This window comes from Oryzias latipes, chromosome 10 (genome assembly GCF_053564925.1).
Source record: "Oryzias latipes strain Hd-rR chromosome 10, Olatipes_Hd-rR_3.1".
In the NCBI taxonomy this organism is placed as follows: domain Eukaryota; kingdom Metazoa; phylum Chordata; class Actinopteri; order Beloniformes; family Adrianichthyidae; genus Oryzias; species Oryzias latipes.
Genome location: NC_136246.1, coordinates 30,194,957 through 30,215,352, shown reverse-complemented (window position 1 = coordinate 30,215,352; position 20,396 = coordinate 30,194,957). Strand labels below are relative to the sequence as shown.

Genomic DNA, 20,396 nt, shown 5'->3' with positions numbered 1-20,396 from the left:
TTTCATGTTCAAAACTCTTGCGTTCACGCATCACGGCGTAAGTTTCTATGACAAGTTTCGTGCTCTTCGTACAAAGCGCACGGCCATTGAACGAACGTCGAAAGTCAAACCAGGCGGAACTTTGACCAGAGATGGACTCAGATTTCATAGTGACGTATGGATGGCGTCCCTTTTGATTCCCGGAAGTGGCAATAATTGATCGTGGAGGAGTAATGAATAATTGCGGTTTGTGGCAAGCCGGAATTCTATGATACCAATTCATTTCTATATCGGAAAAGAGCTGCGAAAGGAAAAAGCCAGGAGCGCGATTTTGGAGATATGCACCGTTTCAACATTTCACACCAAGTCTCTTCCAACTGTAGGCGGCGGACATGCGGTAGTAAACGAAAGAAAGAGAAACAGAAGAAAACGCTCCTCCCTGCTCGTCCATTGTGAACACCATATGATGGAAGCGCGTTTCAGAATGCACGTTTATTACCTAGCGTAGATGACTAGAGTGTGGCGTAAGGGCTTCAAACAGCTTCCATTAGCCCTACAAATACTTCACGATAGTTACGACACGTACGGCGATCGTACGTTGTGGTCACTCCCCTCTACAATCCTCTATGGGCCCATATGGGCCAACTCCCCGCTGGGGGCATGTGACTAAGGCTTAACCTCCTATCTCTGCATGTGTTCCTTTTCTTACCTTAACAGCTGTAGAAATGCAGGCAATGAAGAAAACCAAATTTACTGGGAAGGGATGGGGTTTGGAGAAAAAGTGAAATCTGCTTATAAGGAGGTTTTTTAAAATTGTAAAAAAAAGAAACTAAGTATATTTTTTTTGTTTGGTTCATCACCTGATTTTAGTTAGCTGCCTGTTATATAAGTCCAGGCTGTGAGTACATTTGCAGAGCATGCCAAAAAAACAAAAAAAAACAAAGAGCAAAAGCCTGGACGGCATAGGCTGTCTTTATTATTACGCCCTCCGTTGGCTCAATGTCAGAGTGGAGAGCCTGCCTGTCCTAAATCACAATTACTTCTGGCCTCACTGAGCCAGCCAGGTTGTCGTCCAGTTCCGCCTCGCCATTCTGTATCCTTGTACCCTGTGACACGCACACAATGCCGGGCCAAAGCTCTGGTAGGCTTGTCATTCCCTGCAGAGGCCCTTTATTTAGAGACCCCCCCCCCCCCCCCCCCCCAATTCAGGAGCTGTGTGTGGGAGCAGACGGGATTTACAAATTTATTTGATTATGCTTTTTATAAGCGATCAGACTGCAGAGAACCGACTTTTAAACCCCTTTTAAGCATGAAAGTCAAACTCGATGTGTTAGACGCTTTTATTTTAACTTCAGGACATTCAAAGGTTGTTGCTAGCCTTGGGGGGGCTGCTCATTTGGCTGAAACTAACAATTCAAGGACCTCTTTAATCCAGTTAGTAGATAAGGGGGCAAATTCCGGCCATCTTTGGTTCTTGAGGGTCCTGTTTCTCCCATAGGTTTCCTCCTGACATGCCCCCACCACCCCCACCCCCACCCCCCGGCCGCCTCTCAGCTCCTTTCTTTTCTCCTCGTTGTCTTTGTGTTTCCTCCTTGTCCTCCTTCCCCTCCACTGCCCCCCTTTTCTCTGATTTCCCCCTCACGTTCTGCTCATTGCCGTGCCCCCTTTCATCGTGCAGTTGTGCTCGCTGTTCTTCCGGAAAGAGAGCGTTCCACCACAGCGAGCCGCAAATTTAGACCGCCTCGCAGAGGAAGATAACGCCACAGCGTCAGAGCCACGCCGCTTCAGAACCTTTGAGTTCACTCAAAGGTTCATCAGCAGTTTAGGAGTTGTACCCCTTAAATGTGACTTAGCAACTTTCCCTTAAAACAATTTCCCCATGTCAGATCCTTTTCAAATTCATAGTAATATGAATGACACCTATCAAAGTTTACTTTCAGTTAAAGACCTACTCCGATGAAAATTGTGTTTTTAACAGGTTCTACTGTCATTTATCTGATAATGGAGGACATATATTTAAAAAAATCAGCTTAGAATTGCTTTTGTAAGTATTTCTTTATTCAAATTATTGTGAATCAGGGGCAGACATAAAAATGCCGTTTGAAAAAGAGCGTATTTGTGACATGCTGGTTGAGCCACAAGCTCCCTTCTCTTCTCCATAAGGGGGTTTGGTCTGCACCTACAGCCCCGCCCACAACTCAGAGGTGAATGTCTAATGAACTACTGCTGCCGCTCTGCAGGAACTATGTCCTAGCATAATTAAGAGACCACTGGGAATGCTTTGAAAATAGCTCTAAAGATGATCAGAGTGGAACTTTAAGATAAAACCTTTAAAAAATGACTTAAATTCTGTTGAAAGAAGGGTTCAAGGTTCTTTGTTGTCATTATACCGAGAGGTGAAAGACAATTAGTGTCTCTGGCCTCAACTCAGCAAATTACAGAACAAGAAATAAAAAAAAATTATTAAAAAAATACCAATGAAATTCCTACAGTTAACCTTCCCACAATAATTCTTTTTCTTTTTTTTCCCATAAATCTAGTAAAGTCTTCCAACAGAATGCAGACCCAAAAATGTTGATGCAAAGAGACTGATTTGTGTTTTTTTAATTTAAAAAATCAAAGCATTAAAACTTCTTGTAGGGCCGCGGTGGGTTTTTATCCCACAGTTCAGCACCCGCTTGGGTGCTATGTTTACATCAATACAGGTGGAAGCTGGAGTGCGCAATTATCTGTGACTAATGCCGACTCATTACGCTCGGGACTGAATGCAGATCTTCCGCTGTGGAGGAAAAAGCCGGATGTCGCGTATGTCAGTGGGATTTACATCCGTGAGGAGGGGGCTCTGCATTAGTACGCTGTAGCTTCACCTCGGGGGAGGGGGGGAGGCTTTCTCAGACTTAAATACGCTAATTTTAGAGTACAGAATAACCTCCAGTCAGCCAGGTGTCAGGCTGCTGTTTAATTTGAGTATAAATGCACGTAAAAACTTGAACTTATACCTTTTAATGTACCCTTAAATGCGGCAGATTTACAACACCCAGTGAATTAAAATGAAATCCATTTTCAGGGTTTAAAAATAGCGCCTATAATAGGAAGCATATAGTAAAAAAAAACAAAAAACGATTATGACAGCTGTGGTAATCTTTCTAACTTCCTGGTTGAATCTGGCTCCCATGCAGGCCACTGTGATGTGAACACTTGAAGTTGCGTTTTTTTTTTTTTTTGGTGTTGGTATTTTTTTTTACCCTCACGTGCAGCTTGTCTTTAGTTTATTCCATCCATACTGTGGCATGCGGTCCCATCCCTCCTCCTCCGAAGCATCACATCTCCATGGCCACCGTGAATACAGCTGTTCAGGGACAGAGCAGGAGGCTGTTAGGATGTAGATTTACCAGAGAAACTATAGAAGGAATTCTGTGTGATGTAAGAAGACAGTCAGAGTTCATGTGGTACATCAGAGAACAGCTTGTACAGACAGCACAGAGGAAAATAATGGCAGCAGATAATGACAGAACTGTTACTGCAGTTGCCTTCAATGGAGCGGCGCTCATGCTGGATGTTTGTGTGTGTGTGTGTGTGTGTGTGTGTTTGTCTTTTTTTTTGCATGAATGTATGTGTGTGTGCATTGGAATATGTGTGTGTCTGCTTTTGTTTGCCTCCACAGAAGCAGAGGAGCTTTACCAGAAGCGGGTGTTGACGATCACGGGCATCTGTGTGGCGTTGTTAGTGGTTGGCATCGTGTGTGTGGTGGCCTACTGCAAAACCAAGTATGTCTTTGAACGAGAGATCAATAACCCCCCCACCAACCCCCATTTATGAAGGACTTTAAACCTTCAGGTTAACCTTCTGGAAAAAGAAAAACACATTTAATTAGCTGCTCTGGCACAGATGCTGTGAGGCGGAGAAAAACAGTAGATGTCATATTAAAGAATCTGCAAAAGTGACAAAAATAGGATGGGTGTGTTTTTATTACTTTAATTTGTGTTGGTGGAGCCAACACATCTGCAGATCCATGAACCTGAAAGCTAATTTGACTAACACATAATATTTTAGCCAAACATAAACCCGGGTTTGCTTTTGGGGCTCCCTTGTTGAACCCTGCAGTCTTAACTAGGGGCCTCCTGATCACGTAGTTTCAGACTCAATCGGAATCAGATGTTATATCCTAATCTGGGATTGGATATTTATTTAATTATTATTTTTGAAAAGCGCTGTATATTTTTTAAGCTCATTGTTTCAAGTAAAGACCCTAGTCGAAGTCTGCATATCAAGAACGGATCTCAACATTAAATTGGTGTAAAACGCAACAGTTTAATAAAGTCAGCGAGATATTCAGACTCAATCTGGGCTCAATAACTCTTTTAAAATGTTTAAAATTAAAGTCAAGTGTCTCTATAGTTTATCTCAACGTAACAACCTACAGAGGTATTTAAAATAAATATATATCAATTTCTTTTTTTACTTTACTTTTTGATGATAATTAAATGGAGAGACGGCTGCCAAGGGACTGTCTACAAAGTGCAAGCTCCAGGAAAAAGTCATCTAAAAAAACAAAGCCATGATCTCTTAACAATAACTGAAATGTATAAATGGTTGCTTTGCTATGACCTAGTCATGAACTCTCATCATCATATTTATACTACAACAACACTTTGAGGGGAAAAAAAGTAATCTTTATGTTATTTGGAATTTTTCATGTGGGGGATCACATATAATCAAAAGATTTCAAAAACTCTGAAGATCTGAAAGCAGCAGTCACCAAACTTTCTCACATGACCAATTATCAACTATTTTTACTAGTTAATAGGTAACTAGTAATAGTTTTTGCTTGATTGTTGAAGCTATGTCACAAAAGTGCTCTGTTTAAGTGTTAAATGATCAAAGAGGCTTACAAAAGTATGGGATCAGGACTCGGTATTGGCAGATACTCTAATCAAATGACTCTGATCAGGACATCCCTAGTCTTAACTTCATGATTGTGTTTTGGGGTTTTCCTCTAAAGTCCTGGATTTGCACATTTTTACAGCTTAGATCTTACAATTATTTTTTAGAAGAAAAAAAAACTAAAACTAAAAAAAGGGTGAAGTTGAATGTTGGTACAAGTTGGATTGTAAATCATAAAACTAAAGAGAAACTTGTTTTTTTCTCTTTTGCAATCTCTAGTTTATTTTTTTGGACACGGCAATTATCACTTTCACAGACGAACGAAGCAGGAAGCACAAAAACTGCTTTCAAAATAAAAGTTTCACAGCTAATATTCAGAATAAAGGTGTTAAAATTTAGCTTTAATTTAGCTGTGCCGAACAAATACAATGGAAAACATTTATTTGCATAAGTACAGTGGTAATTGATATGAATATTGAACTATTCAGGAATAAGTTTTAATTGAGTTGGTATGTAGTCAGTGATTAACTATTTTCCTATGAGATTTATCTTCTTTCCCCTTTTTATCCACATCTTTGCTTCACCAAATGTAACCATTGGAATCCACTTTTTAGCCACAATTAAAGTTAGAAAATCCCAAATTGTGGCTGGAGCAGGTCATGTGAACGCATTTCTACAACACTCTGATTTTATTGTAGCGTCTTCATTCCTATAGTTCATTCAAACAACAATTTTCTATTCTTTGTTGTTTGATGGTCTGTCTAACTAGTCCTTGAAACATCTAGTTTTTTATAAGTTAAACATTATTTCCAAATATCCTGAGTTTTTTTTAATAACAAATTTTCTAATAGGTTAAATTTTTAACACGCTTTTATTATATCTCTAAAAGCTAGAATAATGTTTAGAAGAAAAACTATCAGTCAAAGGTGAAGAAGTTAAAGGAAAACTAAATATTCTCACTAAACACTCAAGAAAAGTCAGTAATAAGTTTCTACTTGGATTGTTTTTTCTGATTTCTTACTTTTTCTTTGTGCCTTTGACTCCTTCAGGAAGCAGAGACAGATCCAAAATCATCTACACCAGAACCAGAACCAGTGTGTGGAGCAGCCAAATCGCATGTTGGCAAACGGGCCAAACCACCCCGGGCCCGGTCACGAGGAGATCCCCATGGTGGATGTGAGTCAGAAACCAGCGGCCCTCATGTGGAGCTCATCCCAAAGATTAAGAAAACAGCAGACAGAGCCAGCCTCTGCTTCTGGAAGAGAACACGTCCTTTAACCAAACTTAGGCTGAACATTTAGCAAATTTCCCAGACAAAAGCATTTTAAAGAGAACTTATAATTAAAAAGAGAGTTTTCTTTTTTAATGGAAATGCTAAGACAGGGGGCTGCACGGTGGCGCAGTGGTAAGCGCTCTTGCCTCACAGCAAGAAGGCCCCCGGTTCAAGTCCCGGCTGGGGGACATGAAAAACACAACATCAATGGTGTCTGTGTGGAGTTTGCATGTTCTCCCGTGCATGCGTGGGTTTTCTCCGGGATCTCCAGCTTCCTCCCACCGTCCAAAAACATGCTTCATAGGTTGATTGGCAACTCTAAATTGTCCATAGGTGTGACTGTGAGAGTGAATGGATGTGTGATTGAGGATATTCCACCCTGCGACAGACTGGCGACCAGTCCAGGGCATCCCTTGCCTATGCCCAAGTGGCCGGGATAGGCTCCGGCAACCCAGTGACCCCGAAAGGGAAAAACAGTCAAGAAGATGAATGAATGAAAGCTAAGACAGTGTCAAACAAAGTACTTTTAGCAACTTTAGTTTAGTTTGAAAACATTTAAGTACCTTAAGCAACTCTTAAAAAAGGAGTAAATGCATTTATAGACATGGAATCCAAGATTTACTCGATGTTTAATGTAAATTTCAACCTGAATTAAACAAAACATGTAACCATTTTCTGAAAACAATGTTTCAACACAGGGTAGAAAGGGGATCATGTTATAAATTCAGATTTTATGTACTAGAATCAACAGCTGCAGCTTCTGCAGGGGACGAGAAAGGGAGGAAGGAGCATACGAGTAAAAAAATGTACCAGGTTAAACTTTTTAACTTAATTAAAACTAGTCATTATTTATAGATCCTCTAGTTTTACGAATCATTGATTATGAATTATAAAATTATTTAAAAAATAAAAGATTTTTAGATACAAAATAACCTCAGAAAACAAGCCAAGAAGGAATAAAATACTTGGAAATCAGAAAACACTATTTAAATCTATTCAGACTCATGAGTGATGCAAATGAGGAATTTATTTCTGGAAAACAGTTGTTCATTTGTTCTTATTCAACCTTTATTGTCCCAGTTTGTGTGATTCTGGACGGGCTGCTAACGTTTTGCTGATGGACTTTAAAGAAACTAATGGCTAACGGAACAATAGCCAGGGTTTTGATCAAGCTGTAAACAACCCTTAAGTTTGTACTCATTTTCCAACAGTTTGCATTTTTATCTCTTAAAAAAATGTTGTTTTTTTGAGCGTTCAAGATTCCAGCCGTGAATGTAACGTTTTTCTTTTTTCATTGAAAAGAAGTTTGTAATTTCCTTCAACCCTTACAGCAGCTGCTCGCACCAGACAAACCTGTCCTTTTAATTAAATATCAGTGACCTAAAAATAGGAATTTTCCACCACAATGTTCACAATACCATCAGACAGTCATTAATAGTAAAATAGGGGAATCAGCTCCTTCTACGTTTGCTCATCTTTTCACACAGAAAGATGTTGGAGCAGCCAGAAACAGTAGAAACTCAAACACGAGATGTCTCTGTGTGTGAGGCTGCATTTGTGTGTCAGATGACATCAGCCTTGCTCTTTATTATTATTATTATTTATTTTGTTTCCAGTACATCTCCAAGACCGTCCCAACAACAGAGTGTGTGATCAGCCACGGAGCTGAGGGCGCAGGCAACTATGCAGGCAGTCGAATGTCAACCCGCTCTCACCACTCCACCACCGCCTCACATGCTTCCAGGTATGACTGAGAAGAACCCGCCATGGTAACACAGACGCTGTGACAAAGTCTGTGTTACTTTTCATTCAGTTTCAGTCAGCAATTTAAAATCCTCTGGTGTTTAGCTGTGGTTACCAGAGGGATGGACTTAGGTCACATGACTTGGACTACAGTCAGACTCAAGTCAAATTGATGCCTTTAGACTCGACTTGACAAAATATAAAAAAAACACGCGACTCGACTTGGACTTTACAGGAGAATAACTTGACTTGGACTTGAGCCTTTCGACTCAAAAAAGACTTCAAACGTGACCCCAAAAGACTGAGATTTCAAAGTATGTTGACACACTGTCGGCCTCTTTCCCCGTCTTTGTGTCTCTGTCTGTGTGCAACTGTGTGCGTTGTCGACACAATTTCTCAATCAATTGAGCTTCATGTTGGTTTGATCCAAAATCATCCAACCAATCAAATTGCAGGACAACCATTGAAGTTGATCTGTCAAACAAGATCTGCAGAAATGAGTTCAAGTGTAAAAACTATCACGTTGCCTAGGGGACCCAATCAGAATCAGCCTAAAGTGAATGAAAAACCAGGTGTAAATTAGAAAAAACATTTCAAAATGTTTTAAGCCTGAAAGTACACAGGGACTGTGGCAGCGTGCACCCCCATGGGGCCTCTTCTTGCCTCACAGTGGTTCAAGTCCCGCCTGGGGGCTTGTAACAGAACATCAATGGGGGACCTTTCTGTGTGGAGTTTGCATGTTCTCCCTTTGTATATGTGGGTTTTCTCCAGGGACTTCCTCCCAAAAACATGCTTCATAGGTTAATTGGCTACTCTAAATTGTCCCTAGGTGTGAATGGGAGTGTGCACGGGTGTGTGATTTGTGCGTCAGACCGGCGATTGGTGGATCACCCATGAGGTGGCCAGGTTAGACTACAGAAATGGACAAATCGGGTTTAGAAAATGAACAAATTAATTCATTTATCCGTCACACCTTAACTTTGACGTTAAAGGGAAAATCTTCATCACTAAGTCAAGTTTAACCAGCCGCAAAAATTTTACAAAGAACAAAGGATCAGTCAAATAAAGTTGCTGATTTGTGGAAACTTTTAAAAAGGGACATTTGTGAAATTTCCCACAGCGAGGGAGGAATATGTTAAGAACCTTTAGCCCAGAAAATGTTCCTCTGTGTTAAAACAAAACAAAACACAATAAATCAGGATATATGTCAAATCAAAATTTGATAAATTGTTTTGCCTCGAAAGATGCTCTAAGCCTCGGCTGATTTCTGTGTTTTAATGGTATTCTATGAAGAAAAACTGTAACGTTGCCTTTATTGAATTATTTACAAATCAGAAACAACAAATCAACAACTTTGTTTCATTGAATCTTTGTCATCTGTAAAAAAAAAAAAAAAAAGATTTTTTTAAACTAAATTTCTTGTTGTAGCACTTTAATTTGAAAAATTAAAGCTCAAAAATATTAAACGTAAACTTCGGCGCTGTTCAGACCGGTCCGTGAAAATTAAGCTGATTTTAAACCGGTCCGTGAAAACGTCTGATATTAGACCGGTCAGTGGCCGGAAAAAGGTTGGAGACCACTGCCAAAAGGGTTCAGTGGGAATGTTGGACTCAAAACGTTCGATGGTAGGACTTGGACTTGACCTGGAACTTGAGGACAAACACCTGAGACAAACTTGTGAGTTGCAAAACAATAATTTTGTCCCACATCTGGTTTACAAACCAATCCAGTGTTTACAGAACATTCTGTTTCCTGACACGTGTGCAGCTTAGAGTTTAAGTCAGGTATCATCTGTAAATCTGAGCCCCTCCTGATATCAAAGCGATGCTCCTGATGCTTTCTCTGTTGGGGCTGATCTGGATTTTCTTGTGTTTTTTGTTGGGTTTCTCTTTGTTATTTCAATGTGTTCCAAGCAAACAGGGATTTCAAATGTGAGAAGCCTTTGAGGCCACAAATATGAATTGTCTCAAAATCACTGGTCAATATTTTGTAGGTGCTTTTGTTCAAAGCAATGTAGAAATTTCTTACAATTGGGTAGATTGTGAGATCGGGGGATTTGGCCAAGGACGCGCTGGCTGCCAAACCTGGAAATTGAACCCCTGACCGCCCAATTGGCAGATGAGCACTCTACCCACTGAGCTGCTGTCACCCTGCAAATTAGGATTTATTTGGTTTACAGTTTCTAAACCAAAGTGCTAAATCATGCTACAGATGATCTTTTGGCTGCTTAAACGCAGCGAAACGATTTGGCAGGAAATGCAGTCGCTGGGATCAGACTCAGCGCTGTCAGAACCGAACCGCTTCTGCACACGCTCAGGCCTGCGTCTGGGATTCCGGGTGTAACCTCTCAGGCTTGTGCTGCTTTGCAGACACGAGGAGCGAACGTGGAGCATGGAGCGAACGGACAGCATGAACTCAGACTGCCAGTCGGGGGGGCTCTTCAGCTCCGTGGGAACCAGTAAGTGCAGCAGCCCAGCATGCATGGCGAGGAGGGCGGCCCACTGGGGCTGTGCGGAGGTGGCTGGACCGGGAATGCAGTACGGGGACTCCTATGACTCGCTAAGAGACTCGCCTCACAGTGACAGGTAGGAAGGAAAACATTTTTTTTTTGCTTTCATCAGACTGGAGCTTTTTCCTCTTTGTCGACCCCAAGTGGCAGACAAGTGCAATTGAAATGTTAAAAGCAGGAAAGACTTGCCCCCTCCCCTTGACACTAATGTGAAACGCTATTGATGGGGCCTACATTTAATTCAGGACATAAAGATTAATGGTTTGTCTAATAGTTTGTTTCGTGGCCTCCTTCATCTTCATCCTGTAATACTCTTCATGTTACTCCTCTGCCTGCACTTTTGCAGTCTTTTATTTACCACAATGCAGGCAGGGGCATGGGAGGTAGGGGTGCTGAGGGGACTCCTACTGGCCAACAGCTGTAAATGAAGATGAAATAATCCAGGTTTAGGTCGTTTTCAACTATAAACACCAAAAAAAATCTGCCTTTTATTTTAGTTTTTTTAGTCTAAAATTTGTCCTACCCTCTTTTTGATGTAATATGTTTAAACGTAGTATTGTTGTAGGCACAACAAAATGTTTTTAAAGATTATATCAATGTCAGGATTAGAAATTAATAATAAAACTTAAATATGAAATGAAAAAGATCTAAAATATTTTAAAGTCCAAAATCTATACATCAAGTGTCGCTGTGGGATAATAACAGACTGTGTTGGTGACCATATAGTGATGCAGTTTTGAATATTAATAATTAACCTATATTCATGTAAACATAATATAGATGTATTATTAAATTGAATAAATGGATTTTGGATAATAAATATTCAAAATGTCCGTAAGAATGTGGGGTTGTTCTCTTTTTTTGAGTTCTTGGGGTTTTTTTTGCTTTTACTTTACAGTTTTGAACTTTAAAAAAAATCTTTTTCTTTAGTTTCTATAAGTGAATGCAGATGTTTATATATAAGCAAGAAAAAAATGGAAAAACATTAAAAAACCATTTGAAATATTGTAAAAAGAGAGCTTCAACTGAAAGTTTATTTTACATTTAAAGCTTTTAAATAAAATGTTTTCAGTCAAGTTTCTGTCACTGATTACAGAAGTTTTTTTTAGCCATAGAACACACTTTATTTTCATCCATTTATTCGTTTATGTTCAGTTTAGCCTTTTCTGCTACGGCTGGTACTTCATTCTGTCAACAGAGGGCGCTGTAGCTGTGATTGTAGCACACATCTGAGTTTTATGTAGATTTATGACAAATATTGACTCAAAAATCAGTCTAATTTAGCCCCCCCCCCCGTGTTTTTTTTCTTTTTTTCAAGAAGACATCAGTTTATGAAGCACATTTTTTCAAAAAGATTAGTTTTGCAATTTTTAAGATTTATTTAAAATGTGAAAATACAGTTCCATCTCCAATGTGATGCATAAAAGAAACTATATAATCACAATTTTCTTTTGTTATGATGTGTCGTTTATAAAGCATCTTTTCATTTTCTTCATCCTGTTGATTTCTGTAGTACAACAGGGTCTGCCGTTCTGCTTGATGGTGGCAATTGATGATTTTTAAACTTTGTTCCAGGGCTAAACCTTATTTAAAGCATAAACTAGGTACTTCTCTTTGCACTCCTGGACATCCTTTTATTAATATTTGATATATCAACTATTTTTGAAGCATTTCAAATACCATTAGGTGTCAAATCTACAAATATTTTCAAATGTATTGTTTCAAAAACGTTTCTGATTGGATTTTTGGTGGCAAAACCTAAACATTATGAAAGGGGCAACAGCTCACCTGTACAAAATTGACATTTACAAGCTTTATTTGCTGTTTCTCCTATAAACCTGGTCGTACAGAGTTATATAAAAGTTTTTTTGTTTTGTCTTTTTAGCCTTTTTTTGTTCAAATATGTAGGCTGTTTGGGGGTCTTTTTTTTTTTTTTTGGTTTTGTGGTGGATTTAAACAATTTCAACATCTACCTTAGGGCTTCCACCTTATCAGGAAACTTTGCTAGTTGGGGCTTTTTTTTTTCATTTAAAGAGATGTTAATTCTGGTAATTTATTGTCTTGGTTAATAAAATAAAAGAATCATCAATATTTCCTGTAACTAAATACAACACATTTGTTTTCCTGCGTCCTTTAGCTCTTGTGGTGCTAAATTTATATTTTGTATTCATTTTAATTCTTAATGGAGTTTCGGTTTTGAATGATATGGTTCTGAAAGGACTGGAGAAAAGTCCAAATTTGTCTTTTATCAGGTTCAACCACAATGGAACAAAAATGGACATAGGAAATGCACAAAGAATATATTAGATTTTCCTGTAGGGTTTCTGAAAACTGCATATTGTTTAGCTTTTATACATAAATATATGTGATCTGAACTCCACTTGAGCTGTAGCACTATAATCCTGTCACCTGTGAGTGTGTGGGAAATATTTAAAATAGTTTTGTTGTCAAAGTTGATGTTGGCAGCAGGTCGTTTGAGAGTTTTAAGGAGCCACATTTTGAGGATTTGGTTTGCGGGTTGGAACACCTGCAGAACCACAACTGTGGTGATGGTTCAGGTGAAAGGAGAACAGGGTCGTGTTATTTTGACGCTACTTCTGATAGAAACTTTACAGACTCGTCAAATCGTCCAATCTGACCTCTGTCCACTGCTAAAAACACCACCTGGAACTGGATCACAACATAAAAATGCAAGATATACTTATCTGAGGAACCCCAGGATGCCTAATGGGAAGATGGCAAACAAGAGGAAACCTTTGGCATTTTTGCTGATCAGTTTTCATGGAAATGCTGATGAGATTAGTCTATTTCAGAGCAATAAGGTGCTCTACCACCAACCAAACAACTGAGGACATCAACAGTGTCCTCCAAACATCCCAAATCTCAGCTTAAAGCATTTGTGGGACGTTCTAAACAAACAATTCCTATATGGAGGCTTCAGCATGAGGTGTGGCTCAGGTATCACTCTCATCTGAGTCGGTGGAAGGGAAACTGTCATAATGTTTGCCTCAAACTTCATCTGGAAGAAAACGGCAGATGAGAGATGCAGACAAAAACAGAAAAAAACGGTTTGGAGTCAAAGAAGGAGCTTGTTTTTTTAAAGACAAAACATGGAATCTTTCCTGGTTTTGGTGTAAAAAAATAAAAAAAAAACACCAAAACTTCTATGCTTATTTAACAGCAAAAGGCTGGGTTTTCTTCTTTTCACTTCCAACCTTTAGTCTGCTCTAATACATTATATCTTAAAGCAAATTTAACTAAATATTGTGATGTAAAAAATATGTGCAGAAAATTGAAAAAACAGTCAAAGATTGTGTCGAAGTACCTAAAGCTGGTAAACCAAAACACTTCCAAGGTGCTAAAAAAACAAGAAGCTTTTTTTTCTGTTTCGATTTGCTCTGACTGTTTACTCTTGTCGTTCAGATATGTTTCCGCGCTGACCACGCCGGCGCGGCTGTCGCCTGTTGAATTTCACTACCCCCCGCTGCCGCCCCAGGTGCCCATCTTCCAGATCACCTCGCCCAACACAAGCCACGCCCTCTCCCTTCCTCCTGCCGCTGCCGCCTATCACAGAGACGACAACCAGCCGCTGCTCAGATGCCCAGACGTACGTAGCTCATTCAGGACGGAAAACAGGTTCACTCCGGCTGGTTTGTGTCACACAGACCCATGAATGTGAATTCTGACTATTAGAGATAGAGACTCACGAGTTTGTGACTTTAGGTTTCTCTCTTGGTTTGATCTTTTGTCTTTGGCAAGATTTTCTTCCAGATCTATAACTTTTATACTCAAAGGTATAAAAAAATCTTCACATGAATTACAATTTAATGTATCGTAAGCCTAAAAAACGGTGTATATTAACACTTTAAATATGACACAAAATGATAAATATTGTTGTTTTCTCTTTTATCCCTTCAAAGAAAACAGAATGCATTTATTTTGATGGTTTTCCCTTGTAATTTTAGGCAGTTTATTTACAAAGGGGAAAAAAAAGTGTAATAAAGCTGGTCAGAGCTGCATAAAAGGACTAAAACATGGATTTTTTAAAAACTGGCAGGTTCTTGATTGCACATTCAGCCCCTGGTGTTCACACTGGACTGTTGCAACCTGGTACTAGCACATGTGTGCCACCCACAGTAAGAAGAGGCTTGGCGTCTGGATGAGGAAGTGGTAGAAGTCTTGCAAATCTTTTCTTTCACAGCTCTGTTTCGATTTTGAAAGACGTGGCCCATCCGGGCACAAACCACAATGATTCAATTCTGCTTCATGATCAATTTTCAGATCTGGTTTGTGAATTAAAACCAGATCTGAGTCCCTGATTGGTCAAAGTTTGATCCGGTTTAACTTTCAACGCGTGTTCAGTGGACGTGCATTTTAAAAACGGTCTTAATAGAGCCCATACTTATGGATGCATGCAAGAGATTTGAACGTGGAAGCCTGAGAAACCCATCTGCTCAGACTTTTCATATCGCCGAGGGCGATGTAAACGTAACTTTAGAGGTAAAAACAAAAATAGGCTAGCCTTGATGTCAAGTCCTAAAGATCAAGAAGGCAAGGCACGTCCTATTTAGATGACACTCAGGTCCGAGTCGTTCAAGTCCCTTCTCTACTGACAGATCCAGTGAAGTGGAATAAAGAGTTTCAAAAATAACCTCCGTCTCTGTTTCAGGATGGAAGTTTGTACAGGCAGCCCCGGCGTGCGCGCCGAAGTTACCTGACAGAGAGCACGGGGAGTCTACCGTCCAGCCCCTACCGTCTGCCCGATGATGAGGCCTACGAGACGACGCAGGAGTACGCCTCTTCACGGGAGCCTATCAGGAGTCGGCGCCGCCCACGCCGAAACCGCCTCAACGGACACATTTCCCAGCGTTCCGCGGGGCTACGAGACTACAGTTCACAGAGTTTTAGTCAGTCGGAGGACGAGGAGGACGAGGAGGACGAGGAGGAAGATGCTCACGGAGAGAGCACGCCCTTTCTTAGTATGCAGAACATGAACCTGGACCCCCCCCTATCCGCCTCGGGTCTACGCACGTCAACTGGCGTGGACACACGGACTCACCGCGGGCTGAGTCGGCCTGGGACGCGCAGCAACGAGCAGGGGCGCGGCTCGCAGTCGCAACGCTCCAAGGCTGACAACATGCCCCTTTAGGACTTAGCCCCGCCCCTTCTGACAGCCACTCAGACACCTGCCACCCCGTCAACCTTTACTCACTCCCCTTCTTCCAACACACAACCAGAGGACTAGAAACCTGCACCTAGGAGAAATATTTTTATTTTGTATAACAGACAGATATTCTAAACAAATGAAATATTTATTTTCATTTCAGCAAAAATTGTCTACTAGCTAACAGCGAAGACTTTTTTTATATTGGGGGGATATTTATATGTAAAGTTTTTTGATTTACAGCATTATGAGGGATGAAAAAATAAGAGAATTACGTGCCAATTTTTTCACAAGTTAGATAACTAGAATAATATTGTGGTGCCTTTTGCTGTATGCTGAAGTCGGAGGTCCCATTGAGTTTTTGTAGCCTTTCTTATAAAGACTCCTCGTTTTTATAGAGACCAACCCTCTTCCTTCCTTTTTGCTTTGGATTGTTTGTTTTTTTTCTCTGGTTTGGGATCTTCCTCTTTTTGAACTGTGATCTGATTATGTCATCATGCAATATGGATTCCTCCTGTGTAAAAGGTGTCTGTTTACATGAGTGCGATGCGTTTGTTTCACAGGGACGTTTAGCTTCTGAAGGAACCAGACGGAAACGGGTCCAAAAATGTCCGCTGCCCGTCAGGGGCCATTTCTGTGGAGCGCGTTCAGGAAGCTTTGAGGGAAGGTGAATTCAGTTTCCTGTGTGTGTATGTGTGTGTGTGTGTGAGTTCAGGGTGCTGCCTTTACATTGGTGGTGGTCGCAGTGTCTGTGTGTGCCTGTAGACTGTCCGTACACCTCATGCAGCCTCATTTGGATGGCGCCTGTGTTCACCTTGTTGGGTTTGGTCTCTTGTTTGTACGACATGTTCCTCCCACCAATCGTCTCGCTGCCAGAAAAGCTCCACTGCACTGTAAGAAGCTCCCTCCGTGAGCAGTCGCTGGTCAGGGAGCTGCTAATCCAAACCGAATCCAACCACTCCAGTTGTAATCCAGCCTGACTCTGGCCTCCCGTGGACTGCCTGGTCCCCCCGTTTCCTATGCCAGCAGCTTAGAAGCCGCACTGTGTCTCAGGACTTTCCCATCACATCACAGCCAAAAGAGTTCCTCGTTTCAGTCCCGGTTCGGTCCCCGGGGCCAGGGCCACCACCGCCACTCCGTCTGTTGCTTTAAACCACGGCTCTGATCATTAAAGCTGAAGTTTTGGAGGATTTTTATGTGAGCCAGGGAAAATGTGCATCAGCCAAACCTTCGGGTCTCGCCAGGAATCCCTCCCCACTCCCCCCAAATATTACATTAGTCGTGGGGAAAAGTTAGTGTCATAACTTTTTAGTTAAAAGTATCAAACTTGGGGGGGGGGGGAGTAATCTGATGGTTGTTCATTGTACGTCTTGTATTATGCAAATGCAACCTCAACAGTATGCCACAGTTTTTAAGTGTAGTGATGTATTTAGAGCATCAAAAAGTAAAAACTTAAACCCGGGCAAAACTCAAAACCTTCACGCCGTAGAATTAAAAGTTATAATTAATCCTTTATGATCTTTGAATTACCGTAACTATTCGGCTGTTCACACAAATAACCTTACTGCAACAGATTCTGAAGCGGTGAAAAGCAGCTTTATAGTAGTACAGTGTTGAGGCAATTAATTCCTCTTTGCTCCTTTACTTACGTTAAGTGCTGTTTAACCCTTGTGCTATCTGAGATGACCCCACCCTTACATTGACGTGTTCTCCCTACCATGACAAAGGTGGATAAAGGTGGAAAGATTTCATGTAATCCATGGACAACAGTGAAGATCACAAATCATTGAAGAAAAAAGGTTCAGAGCACTGTCTAGTGGGTCTAGATGACCCAACTCCCAATGTTACTAACGGACCAAACCTCTGTAGTTACAACAGATGCTCGTTTGGGGGCAGTATTGCCCAAAATAATCACTGTCCAGGAAGGAAAAAAACAGCAATTGCCTACACATCCTCACAACCTTTTACAGACCTTTTTCAACCATTTTCAATGGAAATGTGCAGTTGAGATTCACATAGTTTAACCCTTTAACACCAGAGCTTTGGTGGCAGTGTTAAGTACGATTCCCTTTCGTCACAATTTGGTTCAAACCTTAGTTTTTGGGTCACAGTTTTGTTTCGGTTTGATACATGATTTGTGTATTACAAAACATCAAGTAAAATGACAGAAAAATCCTTTTTTATTTTAATAATAAGCAAATAGCAATGAAAAAAAGTCTCGCATTTGGCTTGTACTAAGCCAAACATATGAAGGAGGGATGCAAAGATTCACTTTTCCCACAATTTAATTCAATGTTGCGTTTTGGTTTTAAAGCCACAATAACACACCAATGCACACTCACTTTCACACCTATGAATACAAGTTAGAGTAACCAATGAACCTATGAAGCATGTTTTTGGACGGTGGGAGGAAGCCTGAGTCCCCGGAGAAAACCCACGTATGCACGTGAGTTTTCACATCCCCAGCCGGGATTTGAACCGGGGACTTTCTTGCTGTATGGCAAGACCTCTAACCACTGCACGGTGGTGCACTGCAGTGGTTAGCAGAAAACAAACCATCGTGCCGTGGTTTTCCCTGCACCAAGACCCTAAACTGCACCAGGATTTGTTTGCAAGTAAACTGAGATCCCTCAATTCTCAGGTTTTGAGGGGTCTAAAACCAATTCCCTGCTGAAATAATAAAACTTATGCCTTACTAAATTATTAGCGAATTAGTTTTTTTCATTTGGCAGTCTACCTGAGTTCTAGTGCGGAACCTGATGTGCAAATTCTGGTCCAACTGAGGGTCTCAGTTTACTTGCAAGTGAACCCTGGTGCAGTTCAGGGTTTTGGTGCAGAAAAAACCCCCAGAACCTTTTAACTCTGGAGATGTTGCTATCGACACCTAGATAACACGCAGTTTGACTTACCTTAACTCTTTAAATATTTATTTGATTAATGTTGATTGCGTTGACATGTCACTACCGTAAAGTTTTGCACAACAGCGTTAAGCTGCTTTTCTCCACTTCAGAATCTGCTGGAATTACAATTTTAGTATTCTGTCGTTCATATGTAGTCGGGATGCAGTCGGGATGCAACATTTCACTTTTCCCTCGATGCGCTGAATGAAATGAAACAATTAAAGAAATACACACATATAAACATACAGGAACTTCTCAGAGCTAAAGCAGTTTCACATAAAAATGCTAAATATTTTAGCTGGAATCAAAGCTAGTTAAGAAGTGTTGTGAGTTATTGAGGTATGAAGTAATATTTTCTTTCAAGAGTTTGTTAAATAAACGAGGAAAAGAGCAAAACAACGATCAGAGGTCGCATTTGCTTATTACTAAGACCTGCTACAGTTGGATCATTTTTATTCTATTTTGACCCAAAAACAGGAAATAAATAGAGAAATATTTGCCCACAGTTATATCATGGAAGACACGATTTCTCTTTATTCTACTCGGTGTCCCAATGTTGGACACCAGGAATCCTCCAGTGGCACTAATGAAGGCACAGCTTCATCAGGGGAACAGAACCGGAGCAAAAAGAGCACATTTCCAGGTTTTACTTTTTTGGTTCAAATGATGGTGTTGGAAAAAAAAAAGGAATCAGATTACTGTACTTATTTCTTTATTGTTCAATGTCTTTCTTTGTCGTGATGACTGAACGATCTGTTGCTGTACCCCCTCCTTCATCCTCGTGACCTCCTCGTTTTCTTCGGATCTTTGAAAACAGCCAGCGGGTGACTCTAAAGTCCCACCTGGAGTGCGCCACACAGCACGCCAACACGAGGGAACCCTGTCAAACCTTTAGAGACCCTTCCAGCTCACTGAGGAAAATACTGTGTCCGATAAGGAGAAGAAAAAAAAAAGACGTGTCCTTTTTCAAGTTTAGAGTTGCTTTCTTTTTCACACAGGCGATGCATGGATCACTCGTATAGAAAGTATCTTAAAATCGGCAAGACGTCCCCTTGAAATCAAGGGGCAATTGTATTAAAAACATAGAAAAGCGTTTGGGTACTTGGCCCAAAGAGCTGCCTAGTTCTGTCTTATCTTATCACTGTAATCAATCTGGGATTTTGCAATGTGGAAAAATCTAAAGTGAGGATAGTGTGCTTCTAGAGATAGTCCAGTTGTTTATGATCCTGCCCTCTTTCTCTTCCACCTGCACTTTCTACTCACCTGTTGCATTCATGGTCATTCATACACTGACATGCACACACGAACCGTATGATTTTTCAAGAAGTTTGTCTTTTTTACCCCCTCTCTACCCTCTCCTCCTCCTCCTCCTCCTCCTCCTCCTCCTCTCACCCCATGACCCTCCCTCCCCCCTGCATGTCCTAGTGGTTACTGGTAGTTGGAGTGCATGGAGCAAGCAAATTGTTTTTCCACTCGGTGAAAATAATAATAATGATAATAAATTGAAAAAATGTGTCTTCATTTTAAACATTCAGCAATAAATCCCCTTCTTATCATGTCCACCATTCTTGGAATATGCTAGAAAATTATTTGCAAGTTTTATCCCCCCAACAAAAAACAAAAACATACTACTTGTAAGAAGACGAAGAAAAATCTACGAACCACCCCTTCATATGGAAAAATAAAACTTTATTCCTACCAATTCAGAACAGTCCTGTCGTCTTTGTTTTTTTTTTAAACTGACTTTCTTGTTTGCAGATAGTAAGTTTTCTGTTTTGTTAAAGATCCAATCCAATCATCTTATGACAAATCATTAAAAAAAGTTCCCAGTATTCATGATTACATTATTTTTCGGACTATAAGTTACCCTGGAGTATATGTTGCAGCAACTAAAAAAAAGCATTAAAAAAAAGTATTCACGAAAAGGTTTTGGAGAAATGTATC

At 40.4% G+C, this 20,396-nt stretch overlaps 1 protein-coding gene across 3 annotated transcripts in view; it reads left to right on the top strand.

Moving 5' to 3' along the window:
* nrg2b (neuregulin 2b) overlaps nt 1-20,161 on the top strand; it is a 73,103-nt gene extending 52,942 nt beyond the window's left edge. For all 3 annotated transcript variants that reach the window (XM_011480503.4, XM_020706774.3, XM_020706775.3), the window contains 6 exons: nt 3,644-3,746; nt 5,913-6,039; nt 7,753-7,880; nt 10,249-10,464; nt 13,812-13,995; nt 15,058-20,161. In XM_011480503.4, coding sequence (XP_011478805.1) covers nt 3,644-3,746; nt 5,913-6,039; nt 7,753-7,880; nt 10,249-10,464; nt 13,812-13,995; nt 15,058-15,537 — 1,238 coding nt within the window. In that variant the 3' untranslated portion in view covers nt 15,538-20,161. The remainder of the gene's footprint in view (nt 1-3,643; nt 3,747-5,912; nt 6,040-7,752; nt 7,881-10,248; nt 10,465-13,811; nt 13,996-15,057) is intronic.
* The last annotated feature ends 235 nt before the right edge of the window (nt 20,162-20,396 follow it).